This window comes from Leuresthes tenuis, unplaced genomic scaffold (genome assembly GCF_036924035.1).
Source record: "Leuresthes tenuis unplaced genomic scaffold, fLeuTen1.0.hap1 SCAF_10, whole genome shotgun sequence".
Taxonomy (NCBI): domain Eukaryota; kingdom Metazoa; phylum Chordata; class Actinopteri; order Atheriniformes; family Atherinopsidae; genus Leuresthes; species Leuresthes tenuis.
The window spans coordinates 36213021-36235432 of record NW_027325364.1 but is presented as its reverse complement, the minus strand read 5'-3'; the positions used below and the strand labels follow the sequence as shown (position 1 = coordinate 36235432).

Genomic DNA, 22412 nt, shown 5'->3' with positions numbered 1-22412 from the left:
ATCTTATGTGAAAGCCCACGATTCTGGTAGTCAGGGAAGGAAAGGCAGCTCTGCTCATCATTTCATTGCTGTGTGTTCTTCACAGAATGAGTGAAGATGAGACTTTGGGGAAGTGCTGAGAGTCTGAGATGTGGGTGGAGCTCATTAACATTTGAGGAAGCTGGACACGGTGCAACATACAAAGCTGCTGTTTGATTTCCAGACCAATCAGCTGACTGCAGCAGAACAAGGACTGTGGCGGTAAACCAGAGGGAGGCAGTAACACGACCAGGAGAACACTGTGGAACTCTGAAGAAGAAGTGCGGCTTGTCCAGCCTCGGATTTTTCGAGCTGTGTCTGTATCGTGCTGTCACCATGAACATGCTGCGCACCGTGGTTTCTCAGGCTCTCCCCCAGCTGAGCAGAGTGTCAGTCTGTCGCTTCTCTGCAGCCGCTGTCCCGGCGCCGAACTCTCAGCCCGAGATCCACTACAACAAGGTACAGGGAGCGCCAAAAGTCTGGTTTCTTTCTGCTGTTTGAGAAAAATGATGCCCAAAAAAAAAAAGCGTGCTTAAACAGTTTTAACTGTGTAGCTGTAGGAAGTGACGGTTCACTGCAACTCCAGGTTTTTCCTTCCCAAAGCGCGTTATGTAAGGTTTCAGATTCCAACTTCAGATTGAGTTCCAGTAATCATGTGCCTCTGGGCTTCTCCGGTCTGACTGCACTCTGAGTTTATGTTAGATCGGGTTTGAGGAGGTAAAATCCACAATCGCGTTACGAAAGTTTCTCCTCTAACGGTAATGATTAACAGCGCGTCCTTGTTTTTATCAGCACGCGCGTTATCAAGGTGCTCTACCTTATCAGCACAACCAGGGGCGTTGCTACACCTACAGCTGTACCGGGGCACAGGCCCCCGTTAATCAGATCCCTTTAGTACAGAAAGGTGCAATGTGCTCCATGAACTTCCCTGGCTAAACCCAATATTATCGCTACTGCCAAACAACTGCTGTGGGTAAGACAGAAAATTAGGCCTGGGTTTTTTATTTTTGTTTAAAAAAATAACATTTTTCGACAGAATGCTCCAAACAAACTAACTAAAGTCAAATGTTGAAATGAAATGTTAAAAATCCTTCCTGTCTTTCATCCATCTTCCTTTTCTCTGCCTGTTCATGCTCACCAGCTCTCCTTCGTTGACATTCTGCTCCTCTTTCTCTCCTCTGAATTTACTGAACTACGGTCTCCCTTAATTCAGATCACTAATAAAAGTAATATTTCACTACAGTGTGTTGTCATTTCAGATCTTTTTGAATGAGGGTAAAAGTTTCTCACCTACTCTATCCTGCTCTCTTTCTCTGTTGACTTCTTTTCTTTCTCTCCCTCTCAAGCTTCCTTTCCTCCTCTGTGTTCTGGCAACCAAAAGGCAAACATTAAAATCAGATGATGTATAATCTAATAAGATTGATCCGTATCAATTAACAACATTATTCTAACTTAATATAAGGTTGTTGTGATAAATGCAGTCAGATTTTGATCATATCTCCCACCTGAACCTGGGGCTTACTTAAAAAATAATAAATGAATCTTGTTTCCATCCAAAAAACAAGACATTAGCAAAGAACGAGGATTGATCCAAAACTTAAAGTCATGGTCTCTTTTTACATTACGTGAGTTATACAATAGAGCCAGAGTGTTTGGCGCCGCGCACGCCTGGAGCCAGAGTGTTTGGCGCTGACCTATGTACGATACGTAGCTGACTCGTCTTTGTACATAAACCTCATCATGCACTTTTCCAACACACACAATATGCACGTCTGTTCAGAAACCAACAAGACAACTCACTTCAGCTTGTATTCTAATGAAAAAAAGTCCATTGTTTGAAATGATACATTAGTGAAAGTGTTCTGTTACTGTTATTGTTCCATTATCCCCCAACACCAGCTGGTTTGTTTTTTCAGGCAAAGGATCAACCGTTTATGAACTGAACTATCAGCCTCAAAATGAACCAAAGGTCACATTTATCTTGTCAATGAAAAATGAGCGGGATTGAGGCTTTTCAGCATTATTACACTTTTTTTCTTCATATTTTCATTGTTTTTTAAAGGTCTATCTGTCCAGATCATGTTAAAAACTGAACATGTAAGTCCACAAGTGCAAAGTTTAAAAATAGCGACATTTCCGTAACCTTGTGGATAATTAACAAAAACATTGATAGCAATATTTAACAGTATTCTGGTTTCTTTATCCAGTAGAAACGGTCCTGTGTACCTACGTTTCACTGTATTTAGAAATCTAATTTATTCATTCATTTGTATTTTTATTTTAAAAGCTAGAATTCAGCTGTTGCTGTTTTTAGGTTTAGGACACACCCAGAAGCCTTCTTTGAATATACAATAAGATATGGTTCCAGTTTATGTTGAAGTGTATCCCAGTTCTGTGTGGGCTACATTTGGATTTTATGACAGGAACATGTTTCATAAAAGATGTTGCAGAAAGTTTTCCATGGGAAAAAGTCTCACTTTTAACTCTTTATGTTTTCTGTGTTCACTTGTGAAAAAAATCTTGGTTTATAAGATTTGTGAATCTTTCACTCTGATCTTATTTGCGTTTTACGCAGTGCCCAACTGTTTTGAACTTGTTGAGATCACAGTTCCATCTGCAGTGGCCGTCGTATGGGTCCTTGAGAAATGGCAGATGGCTTTTTTTCACAGCAGGCAGGAGCCCTTGGCATAGGACCCTGTTCTGTTTGTAGGGTACAGAGACTGAGTGGGGATTTAAAGTTGATGTCGCTGATCCTGCAGCAGGGATATCACGGTCTGTGTGTAAGGGAGAGCTGGCATGGCAGACATGCCTTCTGGGAAACGGTACTTTTGCAAAGCTGGCATGTCATTTGAAAGAAGTGGTGTGACACTAAGCCGTCTCGATGTGGTCAGTACAAACAAAGACGAGCAATGACATGATAAGTAGGGAGTCTTCTTCGTGGTGTTTTAGTGTGATTTGTGTGTGAAACAAGCTATCCTGTCATAGGAGAGAAAACACAGATGTGTTCATCGTGACACCTTTCCATGCTGGTAAAAGTGCTGTTTTGGTGATTGATGGTTTCCTGTTTTGGCCTAATAGGACACTTTAGGGTCTGGTCGAATAGTCTTTGACAAGGAAGGTTCCTGGCCAAATGAAATGACCCAGAAGTATCTAAGCAGCAGCCATGATATTCCCCAAAAGCGAAGGAAAGGAGCTCCAGTGCTTTCTTTTTAATTTCTTTATGAAAAATAGGCGATCCCAAATCCCGCCATTTGCTGCAACTTTTATAGAGATGCTCAATTCATCCAGTTGTACTAATTGAGATTTGTGTGGATAAATATGAGAACAGGACGGTAAATTTGAGCCTGTGACAACACCATATTTCACTTTTTAGATATTTTAGCCCTTTAATTTCAAACCTTGATAATACAGTAATTCTACTGAGTCTCTTTATGATATGTATTCATGAGATAATCTTCTGTAACAATGTGATAAGATTGGATGAGACAAAGTATGGTAAATGGACCTTTTCTAGTCTAGCTGACCACTCAAAGCGCTTCACTACATGCCGCATTCACCCCACTCACACACATTCATACAGCAACGTCTTAAGATTCATAACTACGTGCTTTTCTAAGCATTCACACACATTCATACCCCCAATGACACACTGGGAGGCAACGTGGGGTTCAGTGTCTTGCCCAAGGACGCTTCCACATGTATTCTGGGGAAGCCAGAGTCAAACCACCGACCTTCCGATTGGTGGGCGACTGCTCTTCCTCCTGAGCTACAGCCGCCCCCTTTCAAAGTATCTGGGCTTTGCCAGCAGAGGGCCAATCCTTTAGCAATACAAATGTGAAGACGTATTTGATATGAAGAATGGTCTTAATCTAAATTTAAGCATTGCACTGGAAAAAAAAAGGCACACATTTTAGAAACAATTGCAACCTTGATTAGGCCTACAGGCAGAATGTCCCTTAGACTTGGTATCAACTGTACAACTCTGTGGTGGTTCTTCAGGCCACAGGTCAGTCGCATTGCTCCTGATCACCATTTAAAACAACTGTCCCTGTCCAATCAATTTACAATAATATAAATGTCATTTAAGAAGAAATATGCACTGGGAAGTCCGTGCATGCAACATTATTAAGAAGTATGTTGTCATCAAATAAATGTTTAGTTAAAGATGTCTTTAGTATACATGTTCGGATACATATTTGATACAAAAGACGTATACAGTATATAGGAGATATGAGAAAGCTCATTAAATATCTGATCTATTTTTCCTCTGAAAAGAGACAGTAATAACCTCCTGCCTGGACGTTTCAATACAGGCTCTGAACATTACAAGGAAAGTGTTCAGACTTTTTTTAATAAAAAAAAGAATAACTCAAAATGTTTTCTTTCTTCCAGTAAAGCCTTTGAATAATTGAATGAAAGATAAATTCCGATAAATGAATTGATTTGGTAGAAGTGCTGCATGTGTAATGATGTGTTTGCTGTTTCAGCTGTTCATAAACAACAAGTGGCAGGATGCAGGAAGTGGGAAAACTTTCCCTACCATCAATCCAGCAACGGGTGAAGTCATCTGTCAAGTTGCAGAGGCTGATGAGGTAAACAACCTGTTCAGTGAAAACTTCAAGATTACTATCAGTTGCCTAACAAACAAGTATGTAAATAACTGAGTTCTTATTTGCCTTAATGTGCTCTAATTACCCTTTCTTATTAGAATATGTGCTGGGGTTATGGAAATATTTTATTATCATACATTTTTCCCCAAATTGGGCCAGCAGTTCCCCACACAGACCAAGCACAGCCTGGGAAGGGCCCCTGCTTTTCCTTTCGAAGATTTTGCTAGAAGTTAAGTCCTTCATCGTGGCTTTGTGAAATTCCTTCCATGTCCTAGTTTTAGTTCTTTTGGCCATTTAGTCCCCGCTAACTGCTTGAGGTGACAGGGACAAACCTAGCCTGAAAGACATACACTACTCAAAAAAATGAAGGGAACACATAAACAACACAATGTAAGTCCAAGTCAATCCCACTTCTGTAAAATCATATCGTGCCCCCTGGTTATTTGGGCCAAAAGAATAGATGCATCTCAGCCATCAGCTTTCTTTGAATTATTATGGTTATTAAAGACAAATTGATTACGATTGGTTTACCAAGTCTTTAATTATATTCCAGACGGATGTGGACAAGGCAGTAAAGGCAGCACATGATGCCTTCAGGTTGGGGTCCCCATGGCGTCGTATGGATGCCTCTGATCGTGGCCTGCTACTCAACAGATTAGCTGATGCAATTGAGAGGGATGCTGCCTACCTTGCTGTAAGTAGTGATTAAGTAAAAGCATGCATAGGCAAAAACTTGATTCCCTTTGATATTGTATCAAATAGATAATGGTTGGGTATATCTGAACACAGTCACAAGAGAAATGTCTTTTTTTTTTAAATAGTTTTTTCAGTTGCTGAAACAGTAAGTGAACACCTTAGACTGTAGTGCAGATGTTGTGGGTCTCCTGGGATGCCACTGATGTGTTAACCGGTGAAAACCTCTGGTATGTGGAAAAATGATGATTTAACTCAATTTATCTGGTGGAGAAGAAGATACAGTTCTGTTTGTGCCAGAGCTTGTGGACTTTTGAATGAGATTTACGTACTTTAGTAAATTAACGCCTACTTTTATCTAAGTATGCTGCTTTCATGCACGCCTATTAAGTATGTCTGTTACCCAACCTGTCTCCAGGTATGTCATCATATTGGACTTAAAACCTCAGCACAGTTAGAACTGATCTTATAATCATTATCTTTTCTGGATTTTTAGGGTTGGTTGGATTAAGGGCTGTAAAAGATGAGCCCACTCCCTCACTGTAATGTTTTAAGTGGGCTTTTTAAAGCATAGTCAAAGAGCCAAAGAGCAAACAAACTGTTCTACTTTCATTGTGGAAATGCATCTTCCCTGGATTCCAGAATTTCCAGAAACTGGGCTGCTTACTTAAATGAATGTGGAGTAGGAAAAAGAAGTGGATACATTTAGTGAACAGTGAAGTTAAAAAACAGCATTGCAGATATTGGAGGGGCAGCCCAGAGAATCCCCGAGTTATGCTCAGTGTGTTTGAAGGTCTCAGTTAACAGTCTTGTGCCACGGTTGTTACAGGAATGTAAGTGCATGCACAGTGGATTGATTTGTGAAGAACCATCAGTGCTCTGTACGCACACACACACATTCACTCTCCACACACACAATAGCCTTACAAATAACTGTCAGTAAGTAGGGTTTAGACCATAAATCCATCCTATTTTGAAGTGCATGACATGACATAATGTCACTTTATTTGTGTTTCTTACAAAGATTTCAGGTTACTATACATGTAAATGAATTGTGTTATTGCTACAGGAACTGGAGACTCTGGACAATGGGAAGCCATATGCAGTTTCCTATTCCGTGGATGTACCCACTGTGGTTAAATGTCTAAGGTAACAAACACAGATTGCTGCCGTTTCTGGTTCTGGAATTCATATGCCTCATGGGCCAATGACATTGATGATTCTCCAGATCCATGCTTTTAATTGGTCAGCTAGTGTCAACACTGTCTTTTTTTGGGTGAAGGTCCTTATATTAAGAGTTGGAAACGTGGATCGATTTACTGAGTTGATGATCAGCATCTTGACACCACCTTTGGCTGGCTTCACACCGCCAGCATGGCCTGTGCATTGTGGCTGCATATTTGTATTCACACCACCCACCTCTCTGTAGCTGCTCAGCTCCTGCCTGCATAATCATTTCTTCAAGCCTTTGTCTTTGTTGATTCCCACAAATGCCAAGGTTTGTGTAACTGATGGTCGATATGACTCAAAGAGTGAAGACATGGGAGCTGCCCAGTAGTAACTTGAAAAGTCACGTGGTGTTGCCAAAATTGATCATGTATCCTCACCAGTCCTCATCATCATCATGGGTGAGCTCTATTCTATAATGGCAGTGACATGTTATCTGCACACTGAAACTACAGAGAAAGGTCTTGGTTGAGTATTTTGCTAAGAACTGATTCACTGACACTTCCTTGATGCATGTGAAAGATTTATCATGTCAAAACTGGCATATGACTTACAGAAATGGGCATAAATCTTGATCCAGCCCTCGTTTCTTTCTGTTTACACCCAGACTTTCTTGTAATCTTTTAAAGTGATCTTGAGCAGTAGTTCTCTAGGCTTTCTGAAGATCTTCTGAAGTTTTTCTTAGGACATTGACTGCTTTTTCACTCATTTTCAGTTCAGTCCTTGTACCTGACCATTTTCAGAGGAATGTGTTTTTTTTTCTTTGTTAAGCAACTTAACTCTGACCTATCAAGCACAGTGTTGTCTACACATAACAGACAACTTAGCAAATAAGCCATTTTAAATTTCAGCAGCCTGTCACAATGACATAATTTGTTTCCATTTCTTTCGTTGCATCAATGAAAAATGCCAAAAAAACAGTTTGACAGACAGAAAATATCATTTTTGCACCAACATCCAAAGAAGAGCTTTGGGATGTCCTTCAAGACAACTGGAGAACTATTCCTGAAGACTGCTTAAAGAAATGACAGAAAGCTTGTCTCAGAGGGTTCAGGCTGTTGAAGAATAAATGTGCTCGTACCAAATATGGGCTTTCAAGCGCCTTAGAATTGTACAGACTCTGGTTTTGCCTTATATACTCTATTTACAGTTATCTTTAAACATGTTCCAATCAGGGCTGTCAAACGATTAATCTCTATATCAAAAATATAGTTGGAATCAAATAAATGCAAAGAAAAAATGTCTTATCTTTTATTTCTTCTTTCAAATTTCTTTCAAAGTGCCATGTCGATTTAAAAAAAACACAGCACATAAAATATCAAAACAATGTGGTCTTAAAACTGAGGAGATAATAGACGACAAACAGAACAACGCCGAATGACAGTTAAATGAATGAAAAACTGCTGTCATAGATTCAGAACTCTGATCTCTTGGTGACTTTTCTCCTATTTATTAAGCCAATTGCTAAGGCCGCGATTAACCATGATCAAAACAAATTAATGCTTTTTTTTTTTTTTAATTAATCGCATCGTGATTAACGCGTTAACTATGATATCTCCAATATATCACTGCGTCTGTTTCCTGTTGAAATGTATAAATGAGGGCTAGATCAAGACTGTTGCTTCATAGTTCATACCTCCAGTTTTGCATAACAGCCTGGCAGCCTGTTGAGATTGGCACAATGGCAGGTTGTACCATCTACCCCCTAGCTTTTGCCATGGCAATGGAGTTTATATCACGGTGGGTCGTTGGAGGAGAGCTGTTAACCAATGGGACTCGCGTCCCCTCAATCAGAGCATACATGGGCGACCTGAAAACAGTTAGAACAAGAAAAGTGTGCACCAAACGCCTGTTGGATAAGCTGCAGGAGAACAGTCGGGCATGAATGGCATTCAAACCCAGCAAATCCACAGCATCTCCATCATCAAAGGCCGGGTTACCAACCAGAGATTCTCCATGAGTCGTGTCCCAATACCAACAGTCTTGGAGAAGCCTGTAAAAAGCCTGGGATGCTGGTATACTGCAGGCCTCAAAGACTCCAAATTGGTAGAGCAAATTAGGCAAGATACCGTAGGGCTGTACGGGAATAGAGCCCTCTCCCAACAATCATCAAGTCTTGTGGAGGAGTACAAATGTGCCAAATCAAGATGTGACGCTCAGAGAGTCCAGAGATCCCATCATAGCAGCCGCTGCACCAACTTGATTTCAGATTTCTTATCTGAAATCGCAAACCCCAACCTGTGTCCAGATCTGGTTCTCTGGTCCAGCTCCAGCCACTGTGTCTTCATCATTGAGCTGACAGTCCCCTGGGAGGATGCCATTGATAAGCTGTGGTACGCTGGTCTGGCAGCAGAGGCAGATCAGCGAGGATGGAAGGTGAGGGTGCGTCCAGTGGAGGTGGGTTGCAGGGGCTTTCTGGCCTTCTCCACCACAAGGCGGCTAAAGGAGTTTGGCATTAGAGGTCTTATTCATTTTTTTTTCCAATTCTTGTCCCCTCTGTTCCCACCTAAGGATGGAAGTAGGGGGAGGTAGAGTATATACCAGAGTCCAGCAGGAGGAGTAGGTAGCCCTGTCCAGCCCCTCTTCCTGACTCTGCCTTTCTCACCCTCTCTCTCTCCTCTCTACTACTATTCCTCTCTTCTCTCCTACCCTCTGTTCACATTTAAACACTCGAACACATCTCCATACAAGGTAAGTGCTGTGCGGAAAAGTTAGGAATTGAAATGCCTAGTCCTACTTTGGGAACAATCAAAGGCACATTATGGTAATTATGATATGGTACAAAAGCTGTATCAATGAAAGGTTGAGTGTTTAAAGAGTAAAACATTTGTGGTTTTGATTTAAAAAGTAATTGTATGATTATTTTACTATGTTTAAGAAAAAAATAAATAATACTAATAATCATTGTGTGTGTGTTTAGATACTATGCAGGTTGGGCTGATAAGTGGGAGGGTAAGACGATCCCCATTGATGGAGATTATTTCTGCTACACCAGACATGAACCCATTGGAGTCTGCGGGCAGATAATACCAGTATGTGTGTGTTCTTAATCTATCAGCTTGTGAAAAGGGGCAGAATATGTCTCCTTCAATCAAATGTATTTGCTTAACTACACCTGGGTGCTACTTACCATCTTAATTTCAATTAAAGCATTAACAGTTGACTTAGTTTTTCACACAGGGCCTAATATGCCTGTACATATAGGAATATTATTAAGACGAAGCAAATTCTGTTGAATAGTGTCAAAGAGAGGCAAGGTGATCACAACAGAAGGAGTTAAGCAACCAGAAGACAGCAGAGCAGATGTTCAGATACTTTGGGGTCCTACAGCCAAATGGAATCTATGAAGAGGTCACAAGGAAGTCGGACCCAACCAGTTACCTATAAAGACTAAGGCAGGTCCTGAAGAGTCAGCTGAATGGGAAGAACAAAGTCTGAGCCATCAACACATATCCATTATCATATACCCTGCTGGTATAATAACCTGACCAGAAGAGGAGACAGAAGTCACTGAGACCAATACAAGAAATCTCCCCACAAAACACAGAGGGTTTCACCTCAAGTCCAGCACCCTGAGATTGTACTCTAAGTGGAAGAAAGGAGGCTGGGGGGCTAGTGAGGGTCAGAGCTGCTCTTCAGGAAGAAACGACAAAGGAATACATCGTTAAGATGGTCCCCAGGGATGAACTGCTGAGTGAGTGAATCAGACAGCTGAAGTTCAATGAAGGAGAGGAGGAAGTGGAGGAACCGTTGCATACGGCATGTACCACCGACAGATTGAAGACTTGGCTGATATGGAGAAGTCCTATCAGTGGCTAGAAAAGGCTGGTCTGAAATTCCGTTTAATTTTATTTATATAGCGCCAAATTACCGCAAATGTCATCTCAAGGCACTTCAAAGATACAATCCAATTCAAGCCTATTATAATCCAATTTATTGTGATACAATCAAATCCTATTACTTAAATTAATGAATACAATTAATACAAAGCTAATTTTAAAAAAAGTTGCCCAATCCCCCCGTCCTGAGTGTGCACGAGGTAGAAAGAAAAAAAAAACAAGAAAAGAACTCCCCTTTAACAGGATGGAACCCCCATCAGAAACAGGAAGGGTGGCCATTTGCCCCAACTGGCTGGGGGCTGAGAGGACAGGAAAGAGGGGACAACAAGCACCATAACACCAGGCCAGGGATACCTGCTGAGAGAGAGAAACACAAGTTAATGACAGCAATGATGTCATATGTACATGGAGGGAGGAGAGGTGCATCATGGGAGCTCCCCCAGCAGTCTAGGCCTATAGCAGCAGAACTATGGGATGTTTCAGGCTCACCTGAGCCATCCCTAACAATAAACTTTATCAGAAAGGAAAGTTTCAGCCTGATCTTAAAGGTAGAGAGGGTGTCTGCTTCCTGAAGCCAAACTGGCAGCTGGTTCCACAGAGAGGGGCCTGATAACTGAAGGCTCTGCCTCCCATTCTGCTTTTAGGGGCCTGATAACTGAAGGCTCTGCCTCCCATTCTGCTTTTAGGGGCCTGATAACTGAAGGCTCTGCCTCCCATTCTGCTTTTAGGGGCCTGATAACTGAAGGCTCTGCCTCCCATTCTGCTTTTAGGGGCCTGATAACTGAAGGCTCTGCCTCCCATTCTGCTTTTAGGGGCCTGATAACTGAAGGCTCTGCCTCCCATTCTGCTTTTAGGGGCCTGATAACTGAAGGCTCTGCCTCCCATTCTGCTTTTAGGGGCCTGATAACTGAAGGCTCTGCCTCCCATTCTGCTTTTAGGGGCCTGATAACTGAAGGCTCTGCCTCCCATTCTGCTTTTAGGGGCCTGATAACTGAAGGCTCTGCCTCCCATTCTGCTTTTAGGGGCCTGATAACTGAAGGCTCTGCCTCCCATTCTGCTTTTAGGGGCCTGATAACTGAAGGCTCTGCCTCCCATTCTGCTTTTAGGGGCCTGATAACTGAAGGCTCTGCCTCCCGTTCTGCTTTTAGGGGCCTGATAACTGAAGGCTCTGCCTCCCGTTCTGCTTTTAGGGGCCTGATAACTGAAGGCTCTGCCTCCCATTCTGCTTTTAGAAACTCTGGGAACCACAAGTAAACCTGCAGTTTGGGAGCAAAGTGCTCTGTTGGGAAAATATCCAACTATGAGATCTTTTAGGATATGATGGAGCTCGGTCATTAAGAACTTTATATGTGAGAAGAAGAATCTTAAATTCTATTCTGAATTTAACAGGGAGCCAATGAAGAGAAGCTAAAACTGGAGAAACGTGATCTCTCCTGTTAGATCTCATCAGAACTCTGGCTGCAGCATTTTGAATCAGAGAAAAGTCAGCACAGGGGCCCCAATCATGGCAGCTCTACAACAGGCCCTGAGCCCTAGAGCAATAGAAGCTGGGATCTACCACACCAGACAGGATCCCAGGTGCAGGCTGTACAAAGATGTCTCTGAGACAGTCCAGCACATAATAACCGAATGTAAAATGCTAATAGAATACAGTCACCATCAATTGTTGAAAGTGAGACGTTTTACTGTTTTATGAAAAATATGTGCTCATCTTGAATTTGGTGGCAGCAACATGTCTCAAGGGCAACAAAAGGCTGTAAAGGTAAGTGGTACTAAAATGAAATGTTTTGCAGCTATTTAGGTTAACTGACAACAGGCCAACACAGAGACAAGAGACAAACAATCACACATTCTCACACTCAGGGCCAATTTAGAACTGCCAATGAATCTAACCTGGATTCAATCTAGCATGTTTTGGATGTTGGGAGGAAGCTAGAGTACCCAGAGTTAACCTACACATACATGGAGAGCGCATGCAAAATTCGAACCTTATTGCTTTGAAGCTACAGTGCTAACCACCATGCAGCCCCAGGAAAATGTTCCTGGCAGCAGGCATGCCATGCAAAGAGGCTTAAGCTCCTTGATGCAGCCATCCCTGGTTCGAGTCCTTTGCTACATGTCCTTCCCCTCTCTGTCACTCTTTGCCCCTCATTTCGTGTTAAGCAACTCTCCATTAAATGCCACAAGTGCACAAAAAATCCTTAATTTTTTTTTTTTTTTAAAGTGTGAAATTGTAAAGAAGTTGAAAATATAACAAAGAAGACCCAGGACTGTTGAGCAGCTAGAATCCTATATCGGACAAGAATGGGGCAACATTCCTCTCATTATTCCTCAACATCCCAGATGCTGGACCTCAGCAGCTGGGAATGTTCATAATCAAACAGTGAGATCTAATTTCCAACATTTCTAAGGTTTTCTATTATCTGTTGTGATTAAAATGTTGGTTTATTAGATTAGTGAACCATTGCATTGTTTTATGTATGGTTTACAGTGTACTACTTTTTATTGGAAATCATTCATCAGAGTACAGAAACTTAATCAGACCATACCTTTTCTTTTCTTTTTCCCCCCCACAGTGGAACTTCCCTCTGTTGATGCAGGCCTGGAAACTTGGCCCAGCCTTAGCAACCGGGAACACTGTGGTAATGAAAGTTGCAGAGCAGACCCCACTCACAGCCCTCTATGTAGCCAGTCTTATCAAAGAGGTATTTTTCTTCTTTTTTGTCTTCATTAAGTTGATTTCAGGTACAATCCTAAAGGCAATTATATTGAGTATTTACAGTCTTCAGTGGTGTTGAGACTCAATTGTGTTAGTTTTTGTTTTCTGGTCTTGTACATGATGGGATTTTTTTTCAGGAATTTATGTTCAAATTGTCCATTTTTGGCATATTAGATTTGTGACACAGGTGGAGTGACCACATTTTACGAAACTATTCTTGACTGCTTTTAAATACAGGTGGGTTTTCCTGAAGGTGTTGTGAATATCTTGCCTGGAATGGGACCATCAGCTGGTGCTGCCATTGCAAGGCACATGGATGTTGACAAGGTGGCCTTCACTGGATCCACAGAGGTAGGACAACTTTTTTAAAAATGTATTTTTATATACATAGCTCACACAGGTGTGTGTGTGTGTGAGCCACAACACCTCCAACTGACAAGGCATGTTTTGCATGTTAAGTGTAAGAGAGAGACCATGTAACACTGTTAAGGACTGCAGCTCCTATCTCAGTTTGGAACATTCCATTTAGTGTAATATTTTACTTCAGAATGGGATTCAGCAACCTCAGAAGGGTCAGAGCCAAAATGTAATGTCACCCAAAAACTCTGCCTCTCTGCCAAAGCTTTTATCAAGACAATAAAAAGATAGTTTTTCTCCTTCCATTGATTTCAACTGAACTGAAAGTGTCACCATATTCTTTCTGTGTCTCTGTCCATCAGGTGGGTCATCTCATCCAACAGGCTTCAGGCCTCAGTAACTTGAAGAAAGTCACCTTGGAGCTGGGAGGAAAGAGTCCTAATATCATTCTGTCTGATGCCAACAGTACGTTTTCTTTGTGTCTAACTTCTCAGCAGTGTTTTCATTAATGATGGATGGACTTGCTGCACCCAGTTATTTTCAACAAAGATCCTGATCCAATTTATTGAGTTTATTTATTAAGAGTTTTGGATCAAAAACACATGACTTTCCATCAATCCATCCATTTTCTATACACGCCTAAGCCCATTTAGAGTCGCAGGGGGACTGGAGCCTATCCCAGCTGCCACTGGGCGAGAGGCAGGGTACACTCTGGACAGATGGCCAGTGCATCAGAAACCACGGTTTTATTCCAGTAGAATCCAAAAAAACCAAACATTTACAATGGAACAACTTTATTTGGTCACGTAAACAAGCAAATAGTTAAAAATAACAATAATAATAATAGTTATAATAATAGTAATGATAACTTCTAAATTATATCTGGTTAACAGAAATTCCTATTATACTCTTTTATCATTTTTACAATGAAAATTCTATTTCCATAGAAGTAGGAGCGTTTTCTAAAATGCACCAAAGACTTTAATCTTTGTTGGGCTTCAGTGTAGCTCAGGAGGAAAAGAGGCTTCCCAGCATCCTCACACCACATGTTGAAGTGTCCTTAGTGTGTATGTGTGTGTGTGTTAGAGAGTGAACAAAAGTGGCTTGTAGTGTAAAGATGCTTTGAGTGGTCAGCAAGACTAGAAAATCCCAAATGTGACTGGCAGATGGATTCGGGCAGTATCTGCAGATGCTTTACCGGCCTGTTGTGAGGAAGAGGGTTCAAGGCAAAGCTGTCATTTGCTCAGGATTCCTTCACCTCCTGATTATTTAATTCGGCTAAATTGGGTACACCTCGGTATGTGCCCAGAAGAGCTGGAGGAGGTAGATGGGGAGAGGGAGGTCCTTGGATTTCTGCTAACACTGTTGCTCTTATGTCTTTGCCCCATCTAAGTGGCAGGTAATGGATGGATGGGACTGTTCAGAAATATCTTCCTAATGAAGTTGAGTGCATCTTTGTTACTTTCTCATTTAGTGGAAGATGCTGTGGAGCAGTCCCACTTTGCTCTGTTTTTCAACCAAGGCCAATGTTGTTGTGCTGGCTCTCGAACTTACGTCCAAGCAGACATCTATGATGAGTTTGTGGAGCGCAGTGTTGAGCGTGCTAAGAGAAGAGTGGTGGGAAACCCTTTTGACTTGAAGACTGAGCAGGGACCTCAGGTAACATACACCCCTCATTGGTCCCTGTTGCTTCTTTGTCACAAATATTGGAGAGTATGCACACTTGTATACACTTTGCTCTTTACTCTGATAATATGTCTAGGTTGATCAGGAGCAGTTCAACAAGATACTGGGCTACATCAGCAGTGGGAAGAGAGAGGGTGCCAAGCTGATGTGTGGAGGAGGAGTGGCTGCAGACAGAGGATACTTCATCCAACCTACTGTGTTTGGAGATGTCCAGGACAACATGACCATTGCCAGGGAGGAGGTAGGGTTGGATAGCTAATTTTGATATACCTAGCTGATATTTTTCACATCACGCATTATTATGGTGTGGTAAATGGTACGTTTCCTAAGAAAACAATAATAAAAGTGAAAAGCTGGGTGTCATGGCCACCAAAACCAATGGTGTGGACCATCACCGTTGACCTCCAGTGTGTCTTTAAGGTCCTTATCAAGTGAAATTGCTCTCTCCTTTTATGCTCCATATGCATGTAGTGAGGTTTAAAATACCACTAGCTTAAAGACACCCCCCTCTATACACACTTTAAGGTGTTTTAAGAGTTTCACTGAAAGAAATGTGTTGCTGTTTTACACACTTTTAACTGGAGGACAAATGTGTTGCTATGGTTTCGTCTTTGTTATTTTACATTGTGCTATCATTTTTTTTGTGAAACTTTAGTGTGTCATGTGTCGTATGCCTCCTGCTGCCATCTGGACCAGGAATTCCTAGGAGAGGATATACTTTATTACAGTTGGAGCTTCCTGGTTAAATAAATGGCAAATGAAAATTCTACTTTTATGCTACAACTAGTCACTTAAAGATAACACGGGACAATAATGTGCAAGCAGATTAAAAGAGCTCTCATTTGTAACTGAAAGGGCTCAGTTTGTTGTAATCATGACAATTTCTTTAAAAGCATATTTTTACTAGTCTTGCTGAAGGGGGGTCCAGCTCCAAAACCTTGTGAGAGGTAAGCTGTTACATGAAGCCTTGAATGTAAATGTGAGTGAGTACAAACAACTGAATTGTATGTGATGAGTAGCTTTCCAAATGGTTCTTATTTGGGAAACTGTGCCCTTAGTCAGGATGTGTAAACATTTAGATCAGAAGGACCAATGCCATTCAAATGGGAAAAGAAACTCGACTTGAGGCATAGTTTCCTCAATACAAATGCATTTCCAAAACTGGAGAGACCTTTTCCAGATAGTCGAGGTCATTTTATGAGCTGAATTCCGCTTCTCATCTCACTCCCCTCTCCGTGTCCTTGCCACAGTTAGAACTCTTCTTCTCTGTATTGTGGCTGTAATAAATGGCAATAGCCATCAAATTCAAATTTCTTATTGCAATAGTCAAAAGTTAACTTAGAATTCAGACTATCTATTAATACTTGTTGTTCCTTTGTGTCTGAAGTTTTGATCACTGAAATGAATTGTCGGCTCTAATTAGAATCTCTGTAACTTCCCTGTGTCCTTTCTGAAAACACGTATAGGAACAATACAGTGATACCAGAGGAAGCTAAATGTAACTAAATGTAAGGCAGACATGCTTGTATTTCACGACTGACGAGCTCAAATGCCGAATAAGTTGGTACGCTGTGTAAACTGTAAATAAAACGGAGCTAATCTCATAAATGTGTTAATTATTATTATTATTATTATTACATTGAAAGAGACATTCTACTATTTCATGATAAATCTGAGCTCATCTTGAATTTTATGCAGCAATATGTCTCAAAAAAATTGGTATAAAGCAAAGAAAGTCTGGAAAAGTAAGTGGTACAAAAAAAAAAACAGCTAGTGGAATGGTTTGAAACCAATCAGGTTGAAACAGGTCAGTAACATGACTAGGTATAGAAAGAGCACTTTAGAGAGGCAGAGTCTCTCAGAAGTGACAATGAAATGGACCGAGGCAAAGCAGAAAAACTGTTCTCTTCAGATGAGTCAAAATCTGGAATTCTTTTGAAAATCATGGATGTCGCGGGTGGGGGGGCATTAGTGCCTATCGAACTGGAAACATGTACATTTGGAAAAGCTCCATCAATGCTGAAACATGTATACAGGTTTTAGAGCAACATATGATCCCATCCAGATGGTGTCTTTTTCAGGAAAGGCCTATTTTTAAACAAGATAATGCTACCTCAAATACTGCATCTATTGCATGGCTTTTATTCTTGTATTGTATCTTATTTCTATTCTTTGGTCATATAAAAAAAAGTCTTACATTGAAAGTTACCCTCATCCATAAAGTCTTTTCTGTTTTGTTTTTTTCTTGCAGATCTTTGGTCCAGTGATGCAGATCTTAAAGTTTAAAACATTGGAAGAGGTGGTAACAAGAGCCAATGATACTAAATACGGACTTGCAGCTGCTGTTTTTACTAAGGACATTGATAAAGCCAACTATGTGTCCAATGGGCTCCGTGCTGGCACAGTCTGGTAAGGGTGCTATTCTAAAATCATCTGTGGTTTTAGAGTAGAGTGGCCATCTGCCAATCAGAAGGCTTATTCAGTCCTTATATGAAAGTGTCCTCGGGAAAGAACCCCTATGTGTTCATCAGTTTGTGTGTGAATATGATAAAGAAAAGCACTGCTTAGACTAAAACTGTAGGGAGTTAAATACACTCTATAAAGGGATGTGTGATTGGCTGAGTGTGAGACAAGTTGTGTATGAATATGCCTGAGCTGCTCTAAGGACAACATAACCTGTGGTAGTTCTTATCATTTGATATTAGCATGTCCTGCTTTGACTTTGACTGTCCCACCAAGACGTTTCTCTACTGACACCATCTGAAACTGTTATTAGAATGCAACTCACCACATTTCTAAAAGGATGGCGAACATTGCATAGTCCAGTTGATGTACATACCATTCCTATCTATAGGGATTCCCCTCAAAATATGATTTATACCAAGCAAACTGTCCCTAACAGATATGCCAGATGTTGGCTTTTTGAAAAAAAGGATGTTAGAAGTACACTAAGAAGTATGCCAAAATGAATGAATTGATTAAACTGATAAATAAAGAAGCTTTGAAACATTCATTCAGTAGGCATCTCAGAGTTGGCCCCCTGAAATCTGTTTCAGAAATGTCTTTTTCCTTAATTATCAGTAACATTTTTTGTATGGTGGTCTTTCATGCTTGAGGCTAGAAACATGATTCTCAAGCCAAATGTTTGATGAGCTGTGTGCTGTTTGGTGGTTTATTTTATATGAATGTTTTTATTCATTCTAAACGAGTTTATAGGAACCCAGTTGTTTTTGCCTTGTATCCTCTTGAGTGTTTTATTGTCACTTCACTACAGAGGTGACATGATAGCTGAATGGTTACAGCATGCGCCTCCAAAGAAGGTCATTGAACCTAATGGTGTCTTTTGCAGGTTGTATTTATTTTTTACAGCATATTTCCCTTCTACCCTTTTAACTAGTCAAGTTACTCCCCAGTGAAGACATTTCTCTCTCTGTTTGTTCTTGTGAGCAGAGACCATTCTGATATAGGAGGTCCTCTGTAGCTCGAGCTCTGCTGCAGGTCTCTGAGTCTAAACTGAATCTTTTACATTTATTCTGAGCCCATTTGAAATGGTAAATGGTCAGCTCTCATGTACAGTAGCACCTTTTAAACTGGTCTATGTTCCACAAAGTGCTTAATAACGTGTTTGTCATTCACACAGACACAAATGTATCACTTTTTTTTAGATCTTTGCACTCTATTACAGCATGCAAGGGTTTCATCTACAATCACTCACTGATGAACATATAGGGGTGATGTTGGGGTCAGTCTCTGTCCCATAGACACTTCAACACATGGAAGAACTGGTAATCAGACTCTGAGTTTCTGGTTGGACAACAAAGATCCTATCCTTTGGGCTACGTTGGACTGGTATTGTGATGGACAGGTTAGATGGTTGTAGAAAATGGATCAGCAAAAGTCTTGCAGTTTTTTCATCATATTAAGGTTCTTTACAGAGCTTGAATGGTGCAAAACATCCCTTTATCTGAGAGGATGAAAATGGGCTGGCTCCCCCTCTTTGAGCTGTCCAAGATTTGTGAAGAGCCTTGATTTAGTTTAATAATGTGGGAATTAGAGCAAGAGAGATTTCCATTACCCCCCTGGTCACACCATGACAATGCGTGCTTTCTCAGATATAGCATTACGCCTTCTGAAGATGAATGTCCTCCTCTTCATGATGGATTGGGACAAATTATTTTAAACAGACTTTGATTTGTGTGTGTTCCTCTGCAGGATTAACTGCTACGATGTGTTTGGTGCTCAGGCTCCGTTTGGAGGTTACAAGGCTTCAGGTAACGGCAGAGAGCTGGGAGAGTACGGCCTGGACAACTACACAGAAGTTAAAACGGTACTGAGCAAACACCATCATACAAAAATGCTCCGCTCCTCAAAATAAATGAATGTTCCTGAATCAGGAGCTGTGGGATTTGGAGCAGGTGGTTCTACCTGTCAGTAGGTTGCTCAAATGTTGTCAAATCAATAATCAGCTTCGATATAATCTAACATGAGTCGTCACTAATATGTTCTTATTGCAATTGAATTAAGTAATTGTTAGTAAATTAGTAATTGATAATAATATAATTAGTAAAATATATATTAATTAATAAAATATACTATTGAATAACTATTTTATGTCACAACCCATACATTTATTTTTGTATTTATCAAACAAACAATGTACGCACATATTTTACATATGTGTGTGTATATGTGTAAATATACACTATACTGCCAAAAGTATTCACTCACCCATCCAAATAATTAAGTTCAGGTGTTCCAGTCACTTCCATGGCCACAGGTGCATGCAGTCGGCTTCTACAAACCTCTGTGAAAGAATGGGTCGCTCTCAGGAGCTCAGTGGATTCCAGCGTGGTTCCGTGACAGGATGCCACCTCTGCAACAAGTCCAGTCGTGAAATTTCCTCGTTACTGAATATTCCACAGTCAGCTGTCAGTGGTATTAAAACAAAAGGGGAAGCAATTGGAAACATCAACTCGGCCACGAAGTGGTCGGTCATGTAAGATGTCAGTGGATGCTGAGGTGCAACTTTCTGCACTCAATCGCCACAGACCTCCAACCTTCATGTGGCCTTCAGATGAGCTCAAGAACAGTTCCTAGAGAGCTTCATGGAATGGGTTTCTATTGCAGAGCAGCTGCATCTGAGCCATACATCACCAGGTGCAAGGCCAAGCGTTGGATGCAGTGGTGTAAAGCACGCCGCCACTGGACTTTAGAACAGTGGAGACACGTTCTCTGGAGTGACAAATCTGGGTTTGGCGGTTGCCACGGGAACGGTACTTGTCTGACTGCATTGAGCCGAGTGTAAAGTTTGGTGGAGGGGGGATTATGGTGTGGGGTTGTTCTTCAGGAGCTGGGCTTGGCCCCTTAGTTCCAGTGAAAGGAACTCTGAATGCTTCAGCATAACAAGAGATTTTGGATAATTTCATGCTCCCAGCTTTGTGGAAACAGTTTGGGGATGGATCCTTCCTGTTCCAACATGACTGTGCACCAGTGCACAAAGCAAGGTCCATAAAGACATGGATGAGCCAGTTTGGTGTGGAAGAACCTGACTGGCCTGCACAGAGTCCTGACCTCAACCCGACAGAACACCTTTGGGATGAATTAGAGCAGAGACTGGGAGCCAGACCTTCTCCTCCGACATCAGTGTCTGACCTCACAAATGTGCTTCAAAGAATGGTCAAAAATTCCTATAAACACACTCCTAATGCCTGCCCAGAAGAGCTGAAGCTGTTCTAGCTGCAAAGGGTGGGCCGACGTCATATTAAAACCTATGGATTAAGAATGGGATGAACTTAAATTCATATGCGTGTAAAGGCAGATGAGCCAATACTTGGTAATATAGTGTATGTAGTTGCATAATATGATTTAAATATTGTTAATTTCTTGAAATGCTTGTGTTTTCAGGTCACTATCAAGGTACCACAGAAGAATTCGTAGAGGTGTTGATCAAAGCCGATCTGACTGCTGCCACCCAGGACGTTGCTGGGACAGAACCTTAAAGTGTGATTCTGATCTGTTCTGGATAATACAGCTTTTTTTCTCCTACATGTAAACAGTGCACACGTTGTTAGCAATGATAAACCCTGCACTATAAAGCTTCTTTTTTGGGGGGGGATTGAAAAGGCAACACTTTGGATGTAGATGTTAAATCCTTTATTTGGAGTTTCCAATCTTATTTTAGAAAATGCCTCCATTGTAGATGAAACCAAAGCTATTATAAGCCTGTAGTCTCTGGGCATTATTTTTCAATTTCCTCTTTTCTTGTAAGTTTTCCTAATAAATGCATTTTAGAAATGCCGCTCCTGATATCTTGCTTTATGAAAATCACATTCTTCTATTTGGCTACCATAACAGAGGAAGAGTGTCTTCACTCTCGCAAGATCATCACAACCGTGTTCATTCCTAAGCACAGGACTGCTTAACTGTATTTTAAATGTTAATCCTAACAAGTTTACGGGTTTTACCAGATCAAGTGCATTTTTTTTCCATTCCTAATCAAGACTTGGGATACATCTATTTGGTATTTTCTTACATATTTGCACACATTTAAAAAAAAGGTATTTCTTTCTACTTATTTATAAAATTGAGATCATCCCAGGTTTTTTTTTTTCAATTAATCTGGACAGCCACAGAAAAAAGAGGCATGTTCATGACTGATACTCTTGACGGTGTGACTTAAACTGTACCATGATGGGAAAAATGGATGTAAACATGTTAGTCTGACTGAAATCAGGAAAGTTTCTCCTCAAAAGGAGACTAACAAACCAAAATACTGCAGTTGGAGTGGAATCCCTCTGCAGGCATAAGCCTTAAGCCATAAATGAATGGACTGTATTCATATACAGGGCTTTTCTAGTCTAGTGGACAACTGAAAACACTTTTACAAGCCCCACCGTACTGCTTTGTCTGTGTAGTATTGCAAGCTTTTCCTATCACACATTCACATACTATTAATCCTAAACTTAAATAAAGCTAATTGGAGTTGAAGTCTTAGTTCTTGAAGACGTTCCACCTGTCATCTGAAAGGCTTCTTCAGTTCCTACTTATTGTAGGGGAGTTTCATGCTTCTAAACTGCTGCTGGGACATTAGGAGAGTCACTAAGGTCTGAGTCACTGACCCACCCCACCCAGCCATTCCCACCAGTAATCACAGGTGATCATAGCAGACCTCTTGTTGTGACCATGTAGTTTAAGCATCTATTAATCAAGATGATATCCTAATAAAGCTGCTCTCATTCACATATTTTTCTGTTTCTTTTCTCA

The 22412-nt window shown here is 41.0% G+C and overlaps 1 protein-coding gene across 1 annotated transcript; it reads left to right on the top strand.

The window, feature by feature from the left end:
- The first annotated feature begins 262 nt into the window (after positions 1-262).
- On the top strand, positions 263-21443 carry LOC140316935 (aldehyde dehydrogenase, mitochondrial-like). Its single transcript, XM_072395021.1, has 13 exons — positions 263-477; positions 4506-4610; positions 5182-5322; positions 6391-6470; positions 9469-9580; positions 12964-13092; positions 13344-13457; positions 13826-13928; positions 14938-15122; positions 15226-15390; positions 17401-17558; positions 19362-19476; positions 21054-21443. The coding sequence occupies exons 1-13, from the start codon at positions 355-357 to the stop codon at positions 21084-21086; spliced, it is 1563 nt and encodes a 520-aa protein (XP_072251122.1). The 5' UTR covers positions 263-354; the 3' UTR covers positions 21087-21443.
- The last annotated feature ends 969 nt before the right edge of the window (positions 21444-22412 follow it).